This window comes from Pleurodeles waltl, chromosome 7, assembly GCF_031143425.1.
Source record: "Pleurodeles waltl isolate 20211129_DDA chromosome 7, aPleWal1.hap1.20221129, whole genome shotgun sequence".
NCBI classification, from domain to species: domain Eukaryota; kingdom Metazoa; phylum Chordata; class Amphibia; order Caudata; family Salamandridae; genus Pleurodeles; species Pleurodeles waltl.
In genome coordinates this window covers 1,320,632,220-1,320,657,431 of record NC_090446.1, presented here as the reverse complement: position 1 = coordinate 1,320,657,431, position 25,212 = coordinate 1,320,632,220, and the positions used below count along the sequence as shown (strand labels likewise).

The following is a 25,212-nucleotide window of genomic DNA, read 5'->3' as shown; positions in this document are numbered from 1 at the left end:
CACCATGCTAGTGCCGTTTTTTTCTACACTAGCCCAAGCTTAGTGCTGGCTTGCGGCATTCCATAAATTTGGCACCCGGCTGGCGCTTTGGAATGACACAAGCCGGCAGTAAACTTTTTGACGCAAAACTGCGTTAGTGCAGCTTTGCACCAAAAAGTATAAATATGGGCCTGTGTTCGTTGTGGTAAGCCAGACCCCTTACCTATTCTTTCATATCCTGTTCAAAGCCTATTAAGCCATGTGCAAGCCTTTTACTTGGCTGTCAGTCACTAAATCGTCGTACCCACCAGTCGTACCCAACAGTGCAGGCTTTCTTCAAAGTGTCTGACTCAAGCACCTACCATGACCCTCTTTTGCTTCCACTTTTATCAGGGGGCCTTAGTATTGCTCAAAGAGGCATCAAAAACATCATTGTCACCTCTAAATCCCCAAAACTTCTCGCCATCACTAATACCTGGCTCATAGAATCCTTGTTCCCTCACCACTAGCTGATCTGTTTCTACTCAACTCCATCATTTAGAGAAACAGATGAATGGGGAGGGGTTGGTTGGGTGTCCTAAATATCCTTAGATGATGTTTACTTTGCTACTACCTCATTTGAACACATACGGCCGCATATATGTAGCCTTTTGTTGATTGCAAATGGACCAATTTGCAGAATCGACCACCATTTGTGCCCAAAAACAACCATTTCCCTATGTACAAATCGCTATTTTGTGAGTCTTTATTCAGTTATCAATTTGCAAAATAGGGTTTGCGACTTGCATTTAGGAAGGGTCATTTGAAGGGTGCTCCTTCCTAATTGTGACTTGCAGGGGGATGTATGATTGTTTTGTGACCATGAATGCAGTAGCAAAACAATTGTAATTAACACTAATTTCAAATTGCTACTAACCCATTCACAAACAGGAAGGGGTCCCCAAGGGACCCCTTCTCCTTTGTGAATGGTAGTGAAAATGTTTTTTCAGAGCTGGCAGTGGTCCCACGGACTGCTGCCTACTCTGAAAAAATGAAAAGAAAACTTTTCATTTTTATTTTTGAAACGCATCCTGTTTTCCTTTAAAAAAAATTGCTTTATTGAAAAAGCAGTCACAACCATGGTGGTTTGCTGACCCTAGCAGGCCATCATCCCTGTGAGCGCGGCCCTAAATGAGGTCACAATGTGCAGGTCCCTTACGGTCTATTTGGGAATCGCAAACTGTGTGGTTAACACTATTGTAGATTTTGTTTTGCAATTCGCAAACAAATTGCAAATTACGAGTCGCAAGACAATAGGTCGTACATCTGGACCATCGTGATTAAATGCACCTCCACCCGCAAACTGTTTTGTGCTTTGCAGTTAACTATCAGCCATGAAACACTACTCCAAGGTGTTTTTGGCACATTGTGAACGCAACATTGAGGAGTGAATGCAGTGGTCGTTGGACCACTATCTGCACCTCTCATTTTCTACATACATCCTGCGTAAGCATAACACAGACTGACACAGTTTGAAATCTTATGCTATGCACATGGTTACTGCCTACGCTGCTTAGTGGCATAGTGAATGCCATACTCTAGTAGCATAAGTGGTGACTGCCTCCAGGCCCAATAGACTGGTGTCCTCGGTTCCGCCAAAATGTTAAGGAGAGTTTAAGGGTGTTCCACTAAAATGTTAGTGAGACTTTAAGGGCCTTTTCCATCTGCAAAATGCTCATAATTAAAACTGTTAAGGAATGCGATGATGGAGAAATGTGCGGCTGCGGCACGTCCATTTGGGCTGAGCGGCCACATCCCCCACATTTTTCCTGACAAGGAGCCTGTCTGTCAGGCTGAACGAAGGTCAGCCTGACAGACACTCTTATTGTTCAGGTCAGACAGCCAGGAGCTAGACATGTACCAAATGTGCCGGCTCCTGACTTCCTGGCTTAAACTTTGCAGGCTGAGGTTCTAACAGCTCTGTGGGCATGATATAATCAGCCTGGCAAACGTGCCTCGAGGCCCTCCCCCTCATGACAAGGTGGAGCTTCACTGATTGCCTCGGACCTGGGCACTTCAGTTTTAAGCCCTTACGTACCAAGAGCCGAGTGCCCATCGGTGACACTTCATCACAGAGTGAAGTGGTGGTGTCAGCAGATTCACTGCCCCCATCCCACTCTATGGCGAGCAGGGGACTGCTGCCTTCCCTCATTGGCCATTGGCCATCCAATGAGGGAAGGCAGTAGTCCCAACCCTCCTGGGACCTCCGAGGCTTCCCTCATAGAGAGCTGCAGTGAAGGTAAGTTTTGATTTTTGATGTTTGGTGCATGTGAATATTTCTGAATGTATGTAAGTGTATTTGAAAGTGTTGTGATTGGGTGTGTGTGCATGTGCGTGAATGCATGGGTGTGAGTGAGTGCGTATGTGTGCATGTGGTACCACCTGCAGGAAAGTAGCCTCTTTTTAGCTTGAGTACCCCGGCTTTCTGCCTGTTTGTCAGTGTGTTTGACTGTGTTCACTGGGGTCCTGCTTACCAGGACCCTAGTGACTGTGCTCTCTCCTCTAAATGTGGTTGCTGGCACTTTTTCTTCCCACAATTGTCATACTGGTCCCCCCAAGTAAGTCCCTAGTATATGGTACCTAGGTACCAAGGGCATTGAAGTTCCAGGGTGTCCCAATGGGCTGCAACAGTTATTCTGCTACCCATAGGAAGCCCTTGCAAAGGGTCCTGCAGGCCTGTCATTGCAGCCTGTGTGAAACAGGTGAATGCACCCGTCTTCACTACAGGTCACTACACCAGGTCACTATAAGGCACCCCTATGGTAAGCCCTCTCACTCCAGAGGGCAGGGTGCAGGTACCTCTGTGTGAGGGTACCCATGCACTTGTAGAGGTGCACCCACAAACTCAAATTCCATTTTCCTGGACTTCATGAGTACAGGGACGCCATTTTACACGTGTACTGGACATAGGTCAGTACCTATGTCCAGCTACATATTAGTAACTCAGAACCTGGGCATGTTTGGTATCAAACATGTCGGAATCATACCCCAATACTGTTGCAAGTATTGGAAATATGATTCCATGCACTATGGGGGCTCCTTAGAGGATCCCCAGCATTTCTACCTTCAGTCTTACAGGGTTTTCCGGGCAGCCCTGCTGCTGCCACCCCTCAGACAGGTTTCTGCCCTCTTGCTGCTTGATCTGATCAAGCCCAGGATGGCAGAACAAAGGATTTCCTCTGGGAGAGGGAGGTAACACGCTCTCCCTTTGGAAATAGGTGTGACTGACTTGGGAGGGATAGCCTCCCCAAGTCACTGGTTTGCTTTGAAGGGCACATTTGGTGCCCTCCGTGCATAAACCAGTCCACACCAGTTCAGGGACCCTCAGTCCCTGCTCTGGCATGAAACGGAACAATGGAAAGGGGTGGTGCTGGTAATGCGTCCAGCCCTTATAAATTACCTGTATCTGGACACGTTGGAGGTCGGTGGATCTTTTAACCGAGTCGGGCTCTCCTCATCCTAAAATAGTCGAGTCACTCAGATCAATAATCAATAACTATTGTAGTCGGTAATCAATACTCAATTAATAGGTCAATATAACACATTAGAAATCAATAACAGTTGGTATTTCGGCGCACCATGACCTTTCAGTCATGAATAACCACACCAGTTTGTTAAAAGTTAGTGAATTTATTTTCCTATATTAACAAAGCTAGCACAATATATATATGTCTCAAAACCAATTGATATATGTATATGAACATTACTAGCTGTCCATAACGGCGGAAGAAACGCAATCTACGTAAAATCTGAATAATGATACACTCTGTTATCGCAATGCAAATCACCAATATGACTAACTGTATTTGACTAATTGCATACATTTGTCAGCATAACAAGATTTCAAATCAACATGGTGCATCAAATGAATCCCTCGACTAACCTCTAATTAGCATTGGCATGTGGGACTTCATGCGAAAACGAATTTAGTCAACACGAATTTGGAAAACTTCTAGCTAGGACCCTATAAAAATAGCAGTTGGTACCTAAAAGGAAAACACAATGCATAATACATTTAGCCTTTCATATTTACCAAATACAATCAGCATTCAAGAAAAGTCTTCGTCCTTCAGGTACCGGCTGATCAGCATGGGACAAGTTTCAAAGGGGCAAAGTTAAGGGCAAACTTCCTTGCAGCGGCAAGGAAAATAGGGCAAAGTTACTGCATAGGCAAGACGGGGCAAATCAAAGTTAAAGTCTCTAGGGTGAGAATTCTTAAAGTCTCTTCCTCTCGAATAGAGAAAGGGGCATCAGGGTGTCGTCCAAAATGGAGTCTGGCATCAGGCTTCAAACTGGCATCAAGGAAAAATGGCTGACTTCTCTTTGTTCAGTGGGTTTAAGTAAGAAACATTCCATATCTTGCAGGGTCTTCCATTGGAGGGTTCATAGGTTGGCTTCAAATTATCCAATGAAAAATTGTCTTTTACTAGAACTTATTTGTGCATACATTAGCCTTGGAGCCTTGGAACACAAGTTGTATCATGGTTTGCCAATTATTTTTGGTATCTGTACCTTCATTGTCCGCACCTGCAGAGACTGACCTTGTATCAAAGGGTATGAAACCGGCCTAGTACGAAACCTTGGAGATAAGTGTATTAGTCATCTCTGCTGGAAAAATACAACTTCAAGCAAGAATATATGTTTCATTAGTTCAAGGAAAAACCACGCAGTTAGAATTTGAGACCAGGCAACTAGGCCAAAGCCTGTACTAAATTTAAGCTAAGCAAAACAGTTTTCAAACAAGAAATCATGGCATACATTTGCAATTATGACGGATTACTACATTTTCAATACTTCATGATTAATAAAGCTCGTTTACAATGATGGCGAACTACCCCGAGGGCACAATTTCCCTCGTTCATTATTTTCTTTACTAAAATCACACCACGATATACATTTTAATTATGCGATATGTATGAATATATGTCGGACCTTCTTTTTCTGCATCATCAATCCCTCCTCTGATGACTAATTATATCATCACATCAAATCTACCCACAAATTTTATTCCATTAAAATTCTGTATAGTAATTTGGCACTTCAGTCAATTCCCTTTTTCTTTTAGTCCCTTTTGATTTTTCCCTATATATCTCCACCATTTTGTTCTCTATTTTCTCTTCTCTCTTCCTTTTGTTCCTTGCTTTTAATATTTTAATAGCTTTCCATATTCCCCAAGGCCCTAATAAACAAATTAATACAATTAATATTCCCTTTACTATTTTTAATAACAATCCGTTCCAAACGCCGCTGAGCCAATTTCCCACTGACGCAAATCCTTTTCCAACATTCTCCCAAACTCCGGGCTCTTTTAATTCCTTCAAGTCTACGCTTTCTTTGGTTAAGTTTGTAAGCATCATTCTAATTTTTCCACTGCTGTCTGGTATATATGTACAACAGTGACGCGTACCAAGCATTTTGCAAACGCTGCCATCCTTTGCTAAAAGAATGTCTAAGACAAGCCGATTTTGAAGAGTCATAGCTCTTTCTGCAGCAAGTTCAGCATCCATCAGGATTATAGCTCCTGAAAACTTTGTCAGCATGTTATCCACAATAGTAGACAACTTTCGTATTTTGATTGAATTCAATATGACTCCTACTGAAGGAATCAATGCTCCAAATATATCTCCTATCACACCAGAAGCTGTCTCCCTTTTCTGAACACGATGTGATTAGACAGCCTTGGAAATTTCTTCAAGTCATCTAGTTGGTAAACCTTTGGGAACACTATTCCCAAATAACACCTCCCATACCATCCTTTAGGAAGACGATAATAGGCGTTGAGTCCACAAATATAATATACTCCAGGAATAACTGGGTCTTGTCCATTCAGCATGAACGTCCACTTAGGTTTAAATGCATACGTATGTTTGCATTCACTCGTTCCCACAAAAACTGTGTCATAATATGATTCAGCTCTATATATACAAAATCTCCCTATGTGCAATGTGTCTAAAGCTATTTTTCCTTGTGTCTTTATTGCAGCAAAAGCATAATTATCTACAGATGTTCTTTCGTGTAATTCCCTCTCTAATTTCTCCTTCATTTCATTCTTCCTGTCATCAGTGCGGTCTAAAAATTCTATTTCTACTGGTGAAAGCAAGCATGTAAGGTTCTCTCTATGTGCATGAGCTGTGTGAAAAGGTGACATTGGTTCGAAGAATTCCCTCATTAATTTGGCATACCAATCTCTAGCTATTTTACTCAAATGCCCTATTATGGGGACATATGCAAAAGTAACATCGTAATTAGTATAGAAATAATGAATATCCTTTTGACCATAGAATCTAGACGCTATAATACTACATGTAATTCCATATGTAAGAGGCATGCTGTGATATGTTACCCCTTCCACCACTGAGGTAGGTATTTGTGTACACACATAACAATCTTTCGCATCCATGGTCTCAACATACTCACTCAGCAAGCGATAGAAAACGTTAGATGAAAGTTCCTTTTTATCATGCAAGTGTCTTTCGTCCTGTTCGAGTCTTTTCAGAGCTGTTAGTTCAGTAACGATAGTAGGTTTAGAAGTAGTAGCATCATTCGTCTCTTTCTCATTCTTCCCATTCATTCCAAGAACTATTACTACTATGATTAGTACGCATGCAGTTAATAAACCTATACACATGTATTTACAATACTTCATTTTACGCCCCTGTGTAGTGAAACTAGTCATGATCTGTATAGAATCAGAGAGTTGAAGACACCTTATCAAGGCTGTTTTGCAGGTACTCACAAAGCTGAACGAGTTCAATGTTCACACAGTTTTCTTTAGCAGCTTAGTCTTTTATCGGTTAGCAGCGTTGTCTCAAGATCGAGTTTAAAGTCAATCAATTTAGCAATGTCTTAGCCGGTTGAGAGTCAATCAGGTGGTCAATGTTTTCAATCAACAGCGTCCATGAGGTTTTTATTTCCAAAATGAAGTTCTGCCTCCTCGTTCTCAAGACTGAGGGATACGAATTCGTCTGACCAATCGTTATTAGCTACATATGCCCACTCCGGACCGGAAAACCTTCTGCTCGGTATCCTTTTTCTTTTCAATTTTGCATCTCTCTTTGATTCTTTCTCGCTGGTACTTTCCTCTTTGGCCAGGTCCTTTTCTTCACTTGGTGCCGGTACTACGACAGATACTTCCTTTCTTTTCTCTTTCACTTTTGGCCCTTCTCTGTCATTTGACGTTTCTCTTATCCTTAGTTTTACAGGTGATATGCTTTGTCTTCTTTTTGCAGTGGGCCCACTTGATGGACCTGCAACCTCTTCCGAAAGAGTTTGAACAGTTTCACTCTGTCTTGTTTCGTCTTCTCCCTCTGGGAAGTCAATCAGGTTTTCCTGTTCCTTTCCTGTGTCGTCTGCTTCTGGGAAAGCCCTCCTCTGATCAGGCTCTCCTGCTTCTTCACCTGTTTCGAGCCCTTTGTCACCGTTACTTTCTTCAGGCTCTTTGTCACTTTCAGCTGCTTCAGGCTCTTTGTTACCTTCAGCTGCTTCGTCGCTTTCTGAGGCTCCTCCTTGGTCTTCTCCAAGTGAATCAGTTGCTTCGTCCTCAGAGAATATTTCTCCCTCCTCTATTTCTGCCTGTTCGCTTCTAGTCCTTTTTCGCTCTGTCTCAGCGCTCAGCACTTTGTTATCAGGTACTGGTAACTTCAGCGCTTCAACTTCCTCGTCTGTGGGACACAATACCCTCTTTGTGTGACTGGCGTGAATCCAGTTGGGAACTCCCACACACTTCACAGCGGTGGTAGTCGTCAGAATCACTTGAAAAGGTCCTTTCCAACGGGGTTCCAAACACGACTTCCTCACGTGCGTCTTTATCACGACCCAGTCACCTGCTTTCAGGGCGTGTCCTGGACCTTGGATTGGTGGCAAGGTGCTTGCCTCCACCTGGTGAGAGAAAGAGCGAACCACATCAGCTAGACCTTTGCAGTAGTCTAACACCATATCATCTGTAATATTCAAAAGCGCATTTGCAGGAACTGCTGGAAGTCTCATAGCTCTGCCCATGAGGATCTCATGTGGGGACAGTCCAGTCTTTTTGTCAGGGGTGTTTCTCATTGACATTAGCACCAAAGGCAACGCGTCAGGCCATTTCAAATTTGTTGATGCGCATATTTTCCCCATTCTTGATTTCAATGTGCCATTCATTTGCTCTACCAGACCTGATGCTTCAGGGCGGTAGCTACAATGCAGCTTTTGCTCAATGTTCAGTGCTGCACAAAGCTATTTTATTACTTCATTATTGAAGTGACTTCCCCTATCTGATTCTAAAGAGATCGGGAATCCGAAACGTAGTATTAGCTCTCTCAAGAGTAGTTTTGCAACTGTGAGACTGTCATTTCTGCGTGTAGGGTATGCTTCATTCCAATGACTAAAAATGCACACAATCACCAACACATACTTCAAGCCTCCATGCACAGGCATTTCAATGAAATCCATTTGCATCCTGCTGAATGGACCCCCTGCTCTTCCAATGTGGCTCAAATTTACTACTGTTCCCTTCCCTGCGTTCATCTGTTGGCAAATGACGCAACGGTGGCAAACTGCTTCAGCAACCTGACGGAATTTGGGGTTAAACCAATCAGTTTTAAACAATCTAAAAATGGCATCCCTCCCAAGATGAGCTTGTCCATGGTAAAATCTAGCTATCTGCGTCAAAAGACTGTTTGGAAGAACACATTTCCCTTCACTTGAAACCCATAAATCATCTAGCCTCTTTACACATTGTGATTTGGTCCATGAGAGTTTCTCATCCTCACTGACATCATTCTGTAAGGATTTCAATTTGTCCATTGTATCTATAACGTTTAGAGCAAAGATTTCGCTTTGTTCAAGTTCTGGTTCACTTATCAAATTCCATTCATCCCTGAGCAATATACAGTTCAATGCGCAAAACCTTGCGACTTGATCCGCATATCCATTTCCCAGGGAAACATAGTCTTGTCCCTTCGAGTGTGCACTGCATTTTACCACTGCTACTTCCCCTGGCAATTGAATGGCATGTAACAATTCTCTTATTCTTTCACCATTTTTCACTGGTGATCCTGAAGAGGTCATGAAGCCTCTCTGTGACCACAATTGTCCAAAATCATGCACTATTCCAAATCCGTACTGGCTGTCAGTGTAAATGGTAACTTTCATTAATGCAGAGAGTTGGCAAGCTCTAGTAAGGGCTACCAATTCTGCTACTTGTGCAGAGTAAACTCCTTGAAGCCACGAGGCTTCCAGAACACCTGTTACAGTACATACAGCATATCCTGCTTTCAATATTCCCAGTGCATCTCTTAAACATGAACCATCAACAAAAATGATTTGATCATTTTCTTCCAATCTGGTGTCTCTGATATCAGGTCTTGGTTTGGTGCAAAATTCAGTCACCTGAAGACAGTCGTGCTCGATGTCTTCAGCGTTCTCAATTTCTGCATTTTCACTGGGAAACAAGGTTGCTGGGTTCAACGTAGTGCACCTTTTCAGCTGCACATTAGGTGATCCCAGAATTATTGTTTCATACCTTGTGAGTCTAGCACCAGTCATGTGCTGTGTTCGGGAACGTGTCAAAAGTATCTCGACTGAGTGAGGGACCATGACTGTTAAAGGGTGTCCCATCACTATTCCTTCACTCTGAGTGAGGCTGATACCAACTGCTGCTACGGCACGCAAGCACCCTGGCAGTGCTGCTGCAACCGGATCCAAAGTAGCTGAAAAATATGCTACTGGTCTGTTTACGCCACCATGGGCTTGGGTCAAGACAGACAAGGAACATGCATCACGTTCATGAAAAAACAATGTGAAAGGTTTTGTGTAGTCAGGCATACCTAAAGCTGGAGCCCTGCACATGCATTCCTTTAATTCAATAAAAGCATCCATCTCATCTCCTTTCAGCTCAATTTCATCCAACGCACCTTTCTGGGTCAATTTCAGCAAAGGTTTGAGAAGTTAGGAATCCATTGGCGACAGTAGCTCACCATTCCCAAAAACTTCCTCACCTCCCTCCTCGTCTTTGGGGGACTCATTTGGAGTACACTTGTTATTCTTTCCTTCATTATCCTACGAGACTCCTTCTCTATTTGGTGACCCAAATATTTCACTTTCTTTTGACAGAATTGTAACTTCGAAGGGGACACCTTATGTCCATTTCTTCCCAAATGGTTCAGTAGGGCAATGGTGTCAGCTGTGCAGTCACTTTCTGTCTTGGACGCGATCAGTAAGTCGTCAATGTACTGTACTAGGGTTGACTCGAATGGCAACTCCAGTGCTTCCAAATCTTTCTTTAGAATGTGATTGAAGATTGACGGTGACTCTGAAAACCCTTGAGGAATTCGACACCAACTGCAAACTCTGTCTAGGAATTTGAAACAAAAGAGAAACTGGCTGTCCTCATGAAGGGGCACAGAAAAGAATGCTTGCGATAAGTCGATAACTGAGAACCATTCAGCATCACAGGGAATTTGAAACATTATCACAGCTGGATTTGGTACTACGGGACAACATTTTACTATTATGTCATTTATTTTCCTCAAATCCTGTACAATTCGGACCTTTCCACTGGGTTTTATTAGTCCCATTATTGGCGAATTACATGGACTGCTCAATACTTCTTTCAGTACTCCCTGTTTCACAAACTCATCAATGAGTTGGGCAACTTTTATGAGGGTGTCTTGTGCCATGTGGTACTGTGGGGTCTGGGGAAAGGTTACATTGGGTTTTACAGTCACTTTCACTGGTTCCACTCCTTTCAACAGTCCCACCTCTTTCCCTGTCATGTCCCACACTTCTTTTCCGACTGTTTCTTGTAACTCAGCAGGAATGTCTGCCTCAGTGACCATTGGATAAAGGGTGATCAGGGGATACTCTTCATCGACAGTTTCCACTTCATCCCCCCCTACACTGTCCTCTTCTTCCCCATCGCTACTCGTCTGAATTTTTATTCCATCATTTGAACACATAATTGAACATCCCAATTTGCACAATAGGTCTCTCCCTAACAGTGATATCGGGCTTGAGTCACACACCACAAATTTATGTGACCCTCGGTAGTTGCCAATTCTGACTTGTACTGGGTCTGTGATTGGGTTCGTCAGGTACCAATTTGCTACTCCCACTACCTGTACTGTTCTCCCTGAAAGTGGCAAATTTGGTACTTCAATGCTCCTAACAGTGGACGTGTAGCTCCTGTGTCAACCAAGAATGAAACGCGATGACCCATAACTCTTCCCTCCACATACGGACCCTTTTGATCAATTTCCAAAGATGCTGCAAGCACACAATTTCCCTCCTCATCTGAACTTTCACTCTCCCATACACCGTTTATTCCATTCTCGCTGTGTAATGGGAATTGGTGTACTGTGTCATTTTGACTCATTCCCTGACCCGTAACCTGTTGAGGAAGCATTGCTTGCTGCTGATTCATTGGTGCTAAGGGTATTTGCATTTGCTGATTAGGTACCATGGGAAACTGCTGTTGCATTGGCTGCAATTGTGTCATTTGCACACAGGGCATTTGCACCTGTTGCGGTTGCATGGGTTGTAAACCCTGCAGCTGGTTTATATTGTTTTGGAAATTTGGATTTGGACCTCTCAGTTTCGGTCCTCTCATAGTCTGAAATGCATTGACATCATTGTTTTGCTGACCTACACCTTCCTGCACCATCATTGGGCACTCCCGTTTCCAATGCCCGACGATTCCGCACGTGTGACATGGCATCACCTTCTTCATTGCCTGTATACCATTTGGAATCATAACGGTATTCAAATCAGGACCATTATTCACAAAACCTCCTCGGCCTCTGCCTCTCATCTGCGGCTGAAACATAGCATTTCCCTGCTGCTGCTGCTCCGGCATCTGTTGTTGAAAGCCTTGCAAGCCTTGTAAGCCTGTCTGAGCTGCTCTGAGCTGCATCACCATCACCTTCTCTTTCAACCTTTTCTGCTTTGTCTCAATCTCATCACTGCAGTATTTTGCATAATTCAACACTTCATCGATCGGCTTTGACTGCCAACAAATCAAATGCGTTTTAATCATCTGGCTGATTTCGGGTCTCAACCCTTCCACAAACCTGAACACAAAATGGAGCATGTCCTTGGCCTCAATCGTTTCTGTGCCACTGTAATTTTTAACCGCTTTCAACAACCTCTCATAATACGCATGTATAGACTCTTTAACCTCTTGGGCTGTTCTGTCAATCCTCTGCCAATCCACATTTTTCGACGCAACCTTGGTTTTCAAGTGCTCGATCACCTTGTGGTACAAGCTCATTACCGTGGGTGATGGCGCACCTGTGTCCCTGTCTCTTTCTGGTTCACTCGTCAGCCAACCTACAGCCCTTTTACAATCTTCCCACAAATCTGCCGGAACTACAATTTCAAACAAAGTATTCAAGTCTTCCCAGAGACATTTCGCGAGTTTCACAAATCTATCTGTTTGTTTATACCACTCAATCGGCTTCTCTCTTAATTTGGGAAAGTCATCCGTAAAGGATTGAATATCGCACCTGTGCCACGGTACATGTACAAGTTTTCCCCCTGCTGTCTCTCTCATTGGTAACATAGTTATCAGATCGTCATTCTGTTGTTTTTTCTCATTCCTTTCTAGAGTATTTTCTTTCTTTTTATCCTTTTTCTTAACCCATCTGCTTTCCCATTTGTCTAAACATCTCCATACCTGTGCACTTTGCAGTATCTCTATAAGGTGAGTTTTCATTCCTGCGGATCTCATGTGTTCAAAATCTTTTGTGTCAAAATCTAACCTGTAACTTCTACTCAGGTGTTTAGTCTTACTTATATCAATCTAGTGTCTGTCTGCAATTTCTTGTAATTTCTTATGTATGCTGCTTACTTCTCTTGTAATCCTAGGGCACATGTATCTTAGTTCTTCCTCTGTGTATGATTCTAATCTGTTCAAACCCATTGTTCCCTCAACCAGTTCATCTGCCTCCGTACCCAACCTTATTTTATTCAGGTATTCTTCTCCCTTCCCGCTAGATGCACTCTGTGGGGAGTTCAGGCTGTTGAACCATTGTGTTAACTGTTGCGCGTTCAGTCCCATCAGTGTAGCAGTTACATCAACTGCCACTGACGGTTTCTGTAATGTTTCAGTCTGTGAAGTTAACGGTACTAATAGTGGTGGATGTGACCTTACCACAGTTGACGGAGCACAAATTGGAATTGGACTAAATTCCGACAAGGACCCAGATCCATTTGGCATTGCTGCTATCGGAGTTGTCTCTGGAGTGGTTTCTATGCATCTCCTCCCTGTCCCATTCTGTATCATTGACCCTTGGTCGCTTGTGCTTGAATTTGCCTGTATGTACAGTGGTACTGGTGGACCTACAGTGATAGGTAGAGATATTGCGTCTGGATTCTGTCTGTTCCCCGAATTCTGTGGCATGTTAATCCCCACATTGTGGTTCATCATTGCTGGCATACCTAACTGGCTTTCTGTTACTCGCACTTCTTGTGTCTGCTTTTGGGGCATCGAGAACTGTGTTGATTCAGCTTGAATCAATGTCGGCCTCTTATAGTTTTGTCCTCCCTGCGCCATTGAATCGGAAGTCATTCCCATGTTATGCTCATCACAACAGTGCCTCTGAACCTTTGGCTGATAGTTATCAGCAGTTTTCAATGTAGGCACTTCGGGGTAAATTCTCTGAACCTGTGGTATTTGTGGGAAAAAAGGCATGTCGGAGCCGCTCGGTCTCTGAGATATTCTCAAATTGGGTGTTACATTACCCTGTGTTGGTTCTGGAGGGGCAGTACTGATACTTGAGCCTTGTTCGTTTTCCACATACGGTGGCGGGTGATCATTCAACAATTGTATAATGAACTCCTCATCATCTGACTCGTCTCCCCTTTTTGAGTTTCTATTGCTCTCTCTATCTCTGGACTGACTCCTGTTTGTCTTACAGGTAGCTTTCCTTCCTTCCGTTTCCCCTTCATCAGTAATTGCTGGAAACAATTTAATCCCCTGCAATACGTCTGATCTCCAAACCTTTTGTGTGGTGTCCCATCTAGCATCCGCTAGTGTCTTTTCTACCTTTCTTATTCTGGTCTCGAACTTCTTTTGTTGTTGGTTTCTAGCTATCAGCTCCCAAATTGCTAGTGCCTCAAATGGTGCTGGTCTTGGAGGTACTTTCATGTCGTATAGCGCAAATCTCAGATTTTCTAAAACCCTCAGATTAAACGACCCGTGGATAGGGAACGCTACACTTCCATGTTTTTCCGTTAATTTGCACCATTGTTTTAACCATAAACATGGCGCTACACCCTTTTCTTCAATGACAATGTAAGCTGGTGTACCCTCAGGCGGCGTTTCTTCTCCTACATTTGCTTTAATATAAGCATCTCCCCTCATGGCACTCTTAAATGCTTTGAAAAATTTCATCTTTTTGTCTCTTATTTTTCTTAATATGTGTAATCAATAAGTGACTTTAATTCCCGGAATACTCTTCGCTTGCCTTTCCCCTTCCAATTACACTTCACGGACTGTGTCCAATCCGTGCGCGACCCTTCTCACCAACCGACCTATCCCAGCGCGGCTCCTAGTGACGTCACTCTCACACACTGCGGCTGACAAAGTCCTGCGACTTGTCTTCTTTCTCTCGTCTTTCACTCTCAAACAAATTTCTGCAATATAACGCAAGCACTTTACCAAAAGAATAAAACAAATCTGTCGGTTTACTACAGGAAGGGTAACACAATCGCTTCAGAAACCTTAGGGATTTTTCACTAGCCTCGGCAGTTATTCCATCTTTCTCGGTTTCCCGCTTTCGCAAGCAAAATTTGACCCGAAACTTTACTCTCAACTGATCAATGAACTATTCTAGTGCACTTTAGAATTCGTCAAATCTCAAAGTCGAAGTTTTCTTTCAGTCCGCAAGATTCATACTGACTCGTTGACCACGCCCGATCAACCTATTTAACCGACCAGATTACAACATTAAACAAGTGTCTCATACACTTTTCAACATACTCAGGAGTCTCTTGACCTCGCAGGGCCCGTCTCAACATCAACAACCACGTGGGCAATTTTTCTCTGCACAAAGCGCTACACACACGTGAAGTTCGACGACTTTCCTACTCTCACACCTTTAGAATAACACTCCCCTTAACTCCCTAAAATCCTCTCACAAACTCCTCAATTACTCTGCGGCAATAAGCTATGCAAGCGCAAAACCCTAACTTCACTCATACCGTCACTAGAAACGCCGAAACCATTCTCACACCTCCATGTCCTCCATTCGCAAGCTCCGAGATCCCGGGAAAGTCATTGGGGACTTAGGGCATCATCATCCCTCCAACTTATTTTATCAAAGAAAATTCTAGCTTGACTCTGTCTATTGTTCGGATGGGGTCCCAAAGGGCAAAACCATCCTCTGCTACCATCTACTGGTAACGCGTCCAGCCCTTATAAATTACCTGTATCTGGACACGTTGGAGGTCGGTGGATCTTTTAACCGAGTCGGGCTCTCCTCATCCTAAAATAGTCGAGTCACTCAGATCAATAATCAATAACTATTGTAGTCGGTAATCAATACTCAATTAATAGGTCAATATAACACATTAGAAATCAATAACAGTTGGTATTTCGGCGCACCATGACCTTTCAGTCATGAATAACCACACCAGTTTGTTAAAAGTTAGTGAATTTATTTTCCTATATTAACAAAGCTAGCACGATATATATATGTCTCAAAACCAATTGATATATGTATATGAACATTACTAGCTGTCCATAACGGCGGAAGAAACGCAATCTACGTAAAATCTGAATAATGATACACTCTGTTATCGCAATGCAAATCACCAATATGACTAACTGTATTTGACTAATTGCATACATTTGTCAGCATAACAAGATTTCAAATCAACATGGTGCATCAAATGAATCCCTCGACTAACCTCTAATTAGCATTGGCATGTGGGACTTCATGCGAAAACGAATTTAGTCAACACGAATTTGGAAAACTTCTAGCTAGGACCCTATAAAAATAGCAGTTGGTACCTAAAAGGAAAACACAATGCATAATACATTTATCCTTTCATATTTACCAAATACAATCAGCATTCAAGAAAAGTCTTCGTCCTTCAGGTACCGGTTGATCAGCATGGGACAAGTTTCAAAGGGGCAAAGTTAAGGGCAAACTTCCTTGCAGCGGCAAGGAAAATAGGGCAAAGTTACTGCATAGGCAAGACGGGCAAATCAAAGTTAAAGTCTCTAGGGTGAGAATTCTTAAAGTCTCTTCCTCTCGAATAGAGAAAGGGGCATCAGGGTGTCGTCCAAAATGGAGTCTGGCATCAGGCTTCAAACTGGCATCAAGGAAAAATGGCTGACTTCTCTTTGTTCGGTGGGTTTAAGTAAGAAACATTCCAAATCTTGCAGGGTCTTCCATTGGAGGGTTCATAGGTTGGCTTCAAATTATCCAATGAAAAATTGTCTTTTACTAGAACTTATTTGTGCATACATTAGCCTTGGAGCCTTGGAACACAAGTTGTATCATGGTTTGCCAATTATTTTTGGTATCTGTACCTTCATTGTCCGCACCTGCAGAGACTGACCTTGTATCAAAGGGGATGAAACCGGCCTAGTACGAAACCTTGGAGATAAGTGTATTAGTCATCTCTGCTGGAAAAATACAACTTCAAGCAAGAATATATGTTTCATTAGTTCAAGGAAAAACCACGCAGTTAGAATTTGAGACCAGGCAACTAGGCCAAAGCCTGTACTAAATTTAAGCTAAGCAAAACAGTTTTCAAACAAGAAATCATGGCATACATTTGCAATTATGACGGATTACTACATTTTCAATACTTCATGATTAATAAAGCTCGTTTACAATGATGGCGAACTACCCCGAGGGCACAATTTCCCTCGTACATTATTTTATTTACTAAAATCACACCCCAATATACATTTTAATTATGCGATATGTATGAATATATGTCGGACCTTCTTTTTCTGCGTCGTCAGTGCCCAGAGCTCCTCTAGAGGGTCACTGGGTTCTGCTATCTTTGTTCCAAGGTTGGCAGGGAACTCTGGGAGCAATTGAGTGGCCAGGCCCCCTCCTGATAGATGCTTACCTAGTTAGGTGACTAATCCCCCTTTCAGGGCTATTTGAGTGGGTCCTCAGATGTGGCTTGCGAGGTTCCAGCAGGACTCTTCTACAACCTCTGCTTTGACTTCTGGCCTCCGGGCCCGCGACTGGAACCTCCAGGACCCGGCAAGCTGCTTCAAAGAAGAAAGGACTCTTCAGCAACAGTGTTTCCAGGGCTCCTGCCAGCTCTTTGCAACATTTCCCTCACTGTGCATCCTCCAGAGACTGCAACTCTTTAGCCTGCACAAGAAGAAGAAGGAATCTCCCTTGGAGTGAAGGAGTCACTCCCCTGCAACCATAGGCACCTACAACAAGCGATGTCCGTCTGCATGGATCCCCTCTCCTGCTGAGCTGCATGGATCATGCATCATGGGTGGTGGTCCGGAGTAGTCCTCTTGGTCCTCTTAACTAGCTCTCCAATATTGGTGAAGGTAAGCCCTTGCCTTCCCATGTAGGACAGTAACCCCGTGCACTGCATCTCTTGCAGCTGCCAAGGCTTGTTTGCATCTCCTCCAAGGGATCTTCAGGTGACGTGTAGCTCCAGCCCTCAGCACTCCATCCTGCAAAGGACAGCCTCCTGCGTGGTTTTCTTGCAGTGTGTGATCCTCTTTTCTAGTGCTGCATGTGCCTCTTCATCAACTCCTGGGTCCCCATCCTGTGGACTCCTGTGGGTGCTGCTTCTGCTTCTGTGGACTCTGCGATTCTGCGGGGCCCCTGTGACTTCCCTTCTTGGATTGAGTCATTTTGAGTAGCTTCAAGGGAGAAATGATAGCTATATGGATGGAAAGAGGATCAAAGGGTGATTGAGTGTTTGCGTGCTGGTTGCGTTTACAAGGGTGGTTAAACATCCCTTGTGAATCGCAAGGGGGAAGAATGCCTTTGGCTTCCCCATTCCTTTGCAAAGCCCACTCCGAATTATAATGCGAATTCAGACTTTCTAGCCTCTTGCATGTTTGTGCGAATGCAGTCTTTACAGCACCAGACCCCTGGCCTGTCTGCCCACACTCCAGTGTCTGCATTCCTTTTGTATAATCCAGTGGAGCCGGTTTCTCGGTAAGAAATCCGACTCTTGAAGCCTGAGCATGGCTGCTTCCTTTTTACAAAATAACAATAACCTGAATGCTTGGAGGCTGGAATGCCTGACGTGATGTTGGGTGTAGGAGGAAGGAAGGCCCTTTCTTTCCTGGCCAACATGCGTTGACACATTTCCAGAATGCGCTCGCTGCCCTCTGCTGACCTTGTTGTGTACAGCAGCCTGTGTACCTTGAATCGACATTAGAAAATACAAGTTGGCAAAACTGAATTCTTCAGAGACATCGCTGCAGGAAAAAAAATAGAATGGATGGGAGAAAACAGGCGTTGAATAAATATTAGATGAGAAGTATATCTCCCTATTCACAGGCTCAAACTTTCTATTATCGGGCTAGAGACCTGAATCGTTTAGGAAAAGGTGGTGAGATAGGGGCCCGTGTGGAAAATGTGTTGTAAAGGCACCTTGAAATCTTTAATGGGGGGGGGGGAAGTCATACAATGACACGTCACAATAACAAATGCCATTCTTTTTCCTTGTGATCACACGACAGTGCTTTTTAAAATGCCCAAGAAAGTACGAGTAAGTACAGAGGAAAAAAAGTTTCTTGTAGCACTAAAACATGACTTTGCACTTGTAGTGTCTGCAACCCCAAAGGAAGGCTCAGAATGCTGCAGCATACATTGGCACAACTCTGCCTGCTGATTGATATGATTCAATAAGCCTTGAGATGTGCTCCCGTCAAACATCTTACTTTCAACAGTTTTATCTCGAACTATTTGCTCTTCAAAAAACTCTTCTCTTTTGCTACATGAGTTATATTAATTCGCACGTTTCATCTCTCAAGTCACTGAACTTTGCTAAGTGAAGCAATTTTATTTGCATGCTGAGGAAATGCACTGCAGGTTCTATTAAACAACCCGCATCACAGCCATTTTGAGACTTCAGCCCTTAAATCAATCAGACCCTAGCATCTCCCTGGAAATCTCTGTTAGCTCAGAAAATACAAGCAACTGCTCAAAATAATGTCATGATCTACAAGCAGTGAAATCTTACTTTATCATTCAAAGGCAAGCAAACATCTCTCTAAGAAGCAATTGCAGATGTGCTTCAGTCTAGGGTGAATTCCTGTTAAGGCCGGTTGGGTTGGACTAGATACTCTCACATTTCAATTTGGAGTCTAATACGTGACTGACTGGGCCAAAACAATTTATATTAAAGAATGACTGTTAGCTCCTCAACACTGTGCTAGTGATGGAACGTATCATGTGTCCGCATGATACAAATCACCTTCAAAGGATGCAAAATATTTGAGTTTGAGGAATAGCCAAATCATATGCCAAGTGCCTAGACTCAAACACCTAATAAAAAAAGAGACAGATTAAAAGCTCCTCTATGAAGTTGGAATAGTTGCCTTGGAGATGATCTGCTGAAAGTAAGATGTTGCACAGTTTAGTGACTAGAGTTGAAACAAGAATTGCAATGCAACAGGTCTAGAGTTAGAGCTGTTAGCGTTGTAAACGCATATCCGGACTTTTCTTGCCGTATAAATTGAAAATGAAACTAAAACAGTTTCACATAAGCGAGCAGGTTCACAGCGCCACGACCACCATGAGCACCAGTGTGAAGAAGACACACAAAAGGAAAAAAGAAGTTCGTTCACAGTCAAATTTATGGCAAAAGTGCAATTATCCAGTAACAGGGGCGCTGGCCAAGGTGGTAACAAAACCTGCCCAAGGAGGGAAAAGCATTGACATGTCATCAAAGGATTTTTGAAAGGCAACCCCACGAACCAGTGGTAGTGATGGGCGTGAGGTGGGCGTTGTTTAAAGTCCAGATACTTACCAACACGTCAGAAAAGCAGGGCTTGAGTGCTGCTATGCTCAACCTAAAAAGGCCCATTTTCCTTCACTTCTTCGATTCACAGGAAGGAGACACAACAGTCTGTGGTTACAGTCTATGGCTGTCTGGCAATAAGAAATCTGCAGAGCGCGAGCAAAGAGTGTGCACGCCATTGTTCTGGCAGGGACTTAGGGCCAGATGTATGAAAAAATTTGTTTGCGATTTCTAAATAGCAAATTTTTGCGATTCCCAGTGAGTCACACACAGACCTCCCTCAACAATATTTATGAGGTAGGTCTCACTTTGCGACCCGGTGAGAATAGCAATAATGACAGGGATGGTAGCCGACTGGCGTCAGCAGACCATCATGTCTGTGATTGCTTTTTCAAAAAGCAATTTTTTTTAATACAGCCCATTTTCCTTAAAACAAAACGGTATGCATTTTAAAAAGAAAACTGCAAACATTTTTTTCATTTTTTATGAGTAGGCCCTGGAACCACTGACTACTATTAACATTTTTTTTCACCCAGATTCACAAAGGGGAAGTGGTCCCTTGGGGAGCCCTTATAATTTCCAATGGGTCACCACCTCCTTGGAGGAGCCAGTAAAATGTGAATGTTTTGCAACCGCATTTCGGTCCTAAAACATTCACACATACCACTGCGAGTCGCTATTAGGAAGGGACTCTCTTAACACGCCCCTTCTTAATACTCGGTAATAGGTTACGGAATCACAAAATAGGGCTTTGTGCATTCAAAAATGCTTTTTTTCAGCCGAGAATAGCCCAATTCTGCGAATCCAGCCAGTTGCGACCTAAAAATACCTACGAACATCTGGCCCTTACTGTGATTTCCCTCTTTGTAAATGCGTTTTGTTTGCTGTTGCTGCTTTAATGCACAGCTAGGGCAATCAACTTTTCAGTATTATTGCCGAAAGCACTTCACCAAAAACTTTTGACGCTTCGGAGGGACTTTTGAGCTGTGACAAGGTGGTAAAAATCCACTTCTACACCCCAGATACGTTTTCTTTTCAAGGGACCTTCTGATAAAATTTGTGGCATGTGTGAGGTAAATCTAGGGTGACAAGCTGGTCTTGAGTCAATTTCTACACAGGGAGGTAAAGATTTTGAAAACAAATCAGTTGTATGGACACAAAGGGGCATATTTACAAGCCCCATGCGCCGCCGATGCATCACTGGAGGAGAGTGCAGATCCATATCTACAAGACCATGCAAAGCCACTTTACTTGACTTTTCATGGCCTCTTAGATATAGAGTAAAGCAAGGCAGCGCAAGTCACTATGTTGCCTTACTCTTCATCAGGGGGCATTCCATGGGCGTTGCAGTGGGTTTTCCATCGCAACACCCATGGGTTTTGACAAGGACTTGTAAACCTCAGAATGTGTCAAAACCGTTCGCCTACCCAGAGGAGGCAAACAAGGAGAAATCATTCAATTTCTCCTCGTTTTGTCCTTTTTCTATGTGTGCTGCATTCTTCAGCACACATAGAAATAGGAAATCCCCTCCGTAGGTTGTTTTGGTGCAGGAAGGTGTCCATTCCTGCACAAAAACAATCCTGCATGCAACTCAGACACCCTTGCTCATGGTGCAAGGGTGCCTGCGTTGGCACTAGGCTGCCAACTGTGCACCAGCGCAGTGAGAAGGGAAATATTTGCACCATATTTCGTAAATATGGTGCATTTCTGCCCTTTCCCTGTGGCAAAGGGCAGTGCAGCAAGCCCACTTGCTGCACTGCCCTGCACCACCATTATTGTAAATATGGCCCTAAATTGGGGCAAAGAGTCAGTTTTAGGAACAGATAGTTGGCTGATATAAGTATACACACTGAATATATATTTAAGAGGAGCAAAGCAGAGATATTTCTAGTTCTCACCACCTGTTGAATTTGTATAATGTGTCTAATATCATTACAATGTTGTTCTGATTGGAACTTCCCATAAAAACATTGAACTGGAGGAAACATTTTGAGGAACATAGAAAACAACTTTTTTCTACTTGAGACGAGTGTCAGGCTGGAATTAATGAATGATGGAAGCCACATTAATATTTATGGAAGCATGCAATACGTGTATAAAAGCCCCACTCTAATCGCCCCATTACAATTAATTGGTATCTTCTTTGTGTTACAGAAAAACACAACCATCTGATAAGGTTTATGTGAATTCTGAGTCACAGTCATGAAGATCACCACGTTGAAGAGGTCGACTAGGTAGAGTGAACAGTCACATGTAATAGTTCCTTCCTTGAGTGCCAGATTGAAACTGGGTTGACACTGCTGACTGCTGATCACATAATATGAAGCTGTACTCTCTAGGTCATCCTGAGGTGTCACAATGTTGTAGGTTCCTTTGAGACTTATGACAAGATTATCTAAGGGTTTGTGCTAGCGGTCAGGCGATTCAAAGTGTTGCAAAGTGTCACAAACAGCAGTGATGGAGCACATTTAATACACAAAGGTATTTTATACTCAAAGTTGATCCTCACTCTGTGCCCAAACCCCTTTGCACCCCAATCCCCTCTTCCTGTGTACACAAGGTGGTAAGGAACTCTAGGCCAGGCCACTGCTAAATCCTTAGATTATGGTGCAAAGCTAGTTTCCTAACATAGGAAATTCCCCAAATTCTAATGTCTAAGAAAAGCAAATACAAACAAGGGATCACGCAGTGTAATATGTGCTGTTGTCTACATCTAGGAATTCGTCCTGTAGGGTTCAGGTCCAGTAAAGAATTTTAGTCTAGGTAGTGCTGAGTCTCCTTTGCGGCACATCATAGTTAGATCTGGAACTGTGCTATTTTCTGTACTTTGCGCAATGCAGTGCTGTATGTTTTCACGCAGCACTCCCTTGTGTGAAGGGCAATATGTCTGAATCTTTGTTGTAGTGATGTACTGTTCTTATTATCATGGATTTTAATCTACTACATTTTACATTTTTTCAAAGGGTAAGTCCAGATATGCGACCAAAGCCACTCCTGCCATGCTGCTAATGCGACAGAGAGCCCACCCCAATGAAGAAGGCAGACTTCGGGACCAGCCAATCTACTACAATTCAAGTTTCAAGCCGTCCACTGCGTTTTCTCCACTGAGGCTGCAAGGACAACTGGTCCATGGCTTTCCAGGTGCCACCCTAGCTAGACCCTGGATCAGCCCCACCCAGCATATCAGATCAAATCATTACTGATATATGGAACTGGAGCTTGTTTTTAGCAAAGCCCAAGATGCCACAGGAGTAAGCCTTAGCATCGACTTGGCTACACCATGAGAGCTGGCCCAGAGCCTGCAACTGAACACGAACAGGAGTTGACCACTTACTGAGTCGGGATGGCGACAGTGTGTGATGTGCTGAATCAGGATGGCTGAAACACGATCATAAATGAAGAGTACTCTGAACGACTGTGGATATCCTGGGCACTGGTTGAAGCCCCTGCTTTAGTTTGGCTGCATTCATGGGTATATAGAGCCATCATATGTATTCACTCAGGAAACGTGTACAATTCTGGAATAATACCTTGACGTTTGCTGGTAACATACTTGCATTAATTTAAGGGTATCATTAGAACCACTCATTGTGAGAACATTGGTAATTTGGAAATTCTAAACATGTTTTGAAATAATCTTGGATTGAATCGATTGGTATCCTGAATTCCACTGAATTATTTTATGGATTGACATGATAAAAACATCTGGAATCATTTGTAAAAAAAAAAAATCCTCAAGCACCTCTCTGGTTAAAAACGAAATGTGTTGGGTACTCCTTGGAACCACACAGTTTGTACTGGTAAAATGTTCAACCACATACTTTAGGGCAAGAGGGGATTGACTGGTCTAAACTAGACGCTCAGTTGCAGCTGAAAGTGAGCTGGTGAAAGTGGGTACTTCTTTGCAGTAATTGCCTCTGAATGCTACAGCCTGATGCTGTGAGTCTATCGGGGGCGATGGATAATTGCACCTCAATAAACAAAGGCTGCAGCCCTTTAGACACTAATTTCTTTACAACGAATTCTTATTGGTTCAGATTTGATTTCTTATATCTTGTTTGGATATTTTATGATGGGAATCCCAGTCTTGAACTGGAAAGAATGTGAACATGTGAAAATCAAGTCAATCAAGCTTGTATAATTCAGCAAGTGTTGCCACAGTACCTACTTGCCATACAAATATTTTTACAACATTGTATGGGATTTTATTTTTCTGAGGGAAAATATGTCTGATAGATTAAGTTTCTAAGAGTTCCTTTTTCTATTAAATCGGCCTTGCGTCCTCAGAATGAATTTAAATATGTAATTGCTGTGTAACGACATAGATTACTGGCTTCCTTTTGCATCTTCATATGAAGTTTGTAAACCTGATTTTATTTTACAACCGAGGTTGAATATAATCGCGATCATTGCGATGTTGAGCAATGATACAGAAAAGTGACATAATCACGTTTCAGACCTTTCCTGTGAAGTGTCCTTATTTCCAGTACAACATACATTTCCCTGTGAATAGAAAACGATCTGGAGTAACATTGGAGTCAGGTTGTAAATATTTTTTTTAAATGCATGTATTTTGTAATATTTTAATAAAATAAATTATCTGATCTTTTTATTTCCCTTTACTCCCTGTCATAGCTATTTAAATTAAATTCACAGTTGAAGTAGTCACAGGTGACTCTCTGATACTCAAAACAAATAAAACAATATATTTAAAAGCAGGCCATCAAATTGACATGATTCACACATTAAGGCCCATATTTATACTTTTTTAGCGTCACATTTGCGCCACTTTTTGACGCAAAAACGGCGCAAACTTGCAAAATACCATTTTATTTTGCAAGTTTGCGCCACTTTTGCGTCAAAAAAATGACGCAAGTGCGGCGCTAAAAAAGTATAAATATGGGCCTAAATGTGTGCATTATCTAAGTTGTTCCAAAACGGGAAATGGGAGTGGAAAATGTCAGGATTATAATAAATCAATTTGCATGAGACCCTAAGAAGCCCAGTGTGACAACAAAGACCAACTATTTTCTCGGCAGATTGATCAAGTGGGAATGAATACTTCAGCCTTTTTCAGGACACCTATTAAATTTACCTGCATAAATGAGGAACAGATCCCCTCATTGGAAGCACTGGACAGTCAAACAGCGACTTGCTGGCATCAAATATTGAAGACATTTGTATTAGAAATTTGGTTGTTGGTTGAGAGGAGTGTGTGCCCTTGTCAAGCAACAGCCACAATCCTTC

At 42.8% G+C, this 25,212-nt stretch overlaps 1 protein-coding gene across 2 annotated transcripts in view; it reads left to right on the top strand.

The window, feature by feature from the left end:
- The window catches only part of FAM83E (family with sequence similarity 83 member E), a 379,140-nt gene extending 355,168 nt beyond the window's left edge, over nt 1-23,972 (top strand). For both annotated transcript variants that reach the window (XM_069200658.1, XM_069200657.1), the window contains exon 6: nt 22,929-23,972. In XM_069200658.1, coding sequence (XP_069056759.1) covers nt 22,929-23,168 — 240 coding nt within the window. In that variant the 3' untranslated portion in view covers nt 23,169-23,972. The remainder of the gene's footprint in view (nt 1-22,928) is intronic.
- The last annotated feature ends 1,240 nt before the right edge of the window (nt 23,973-25,212 follow it).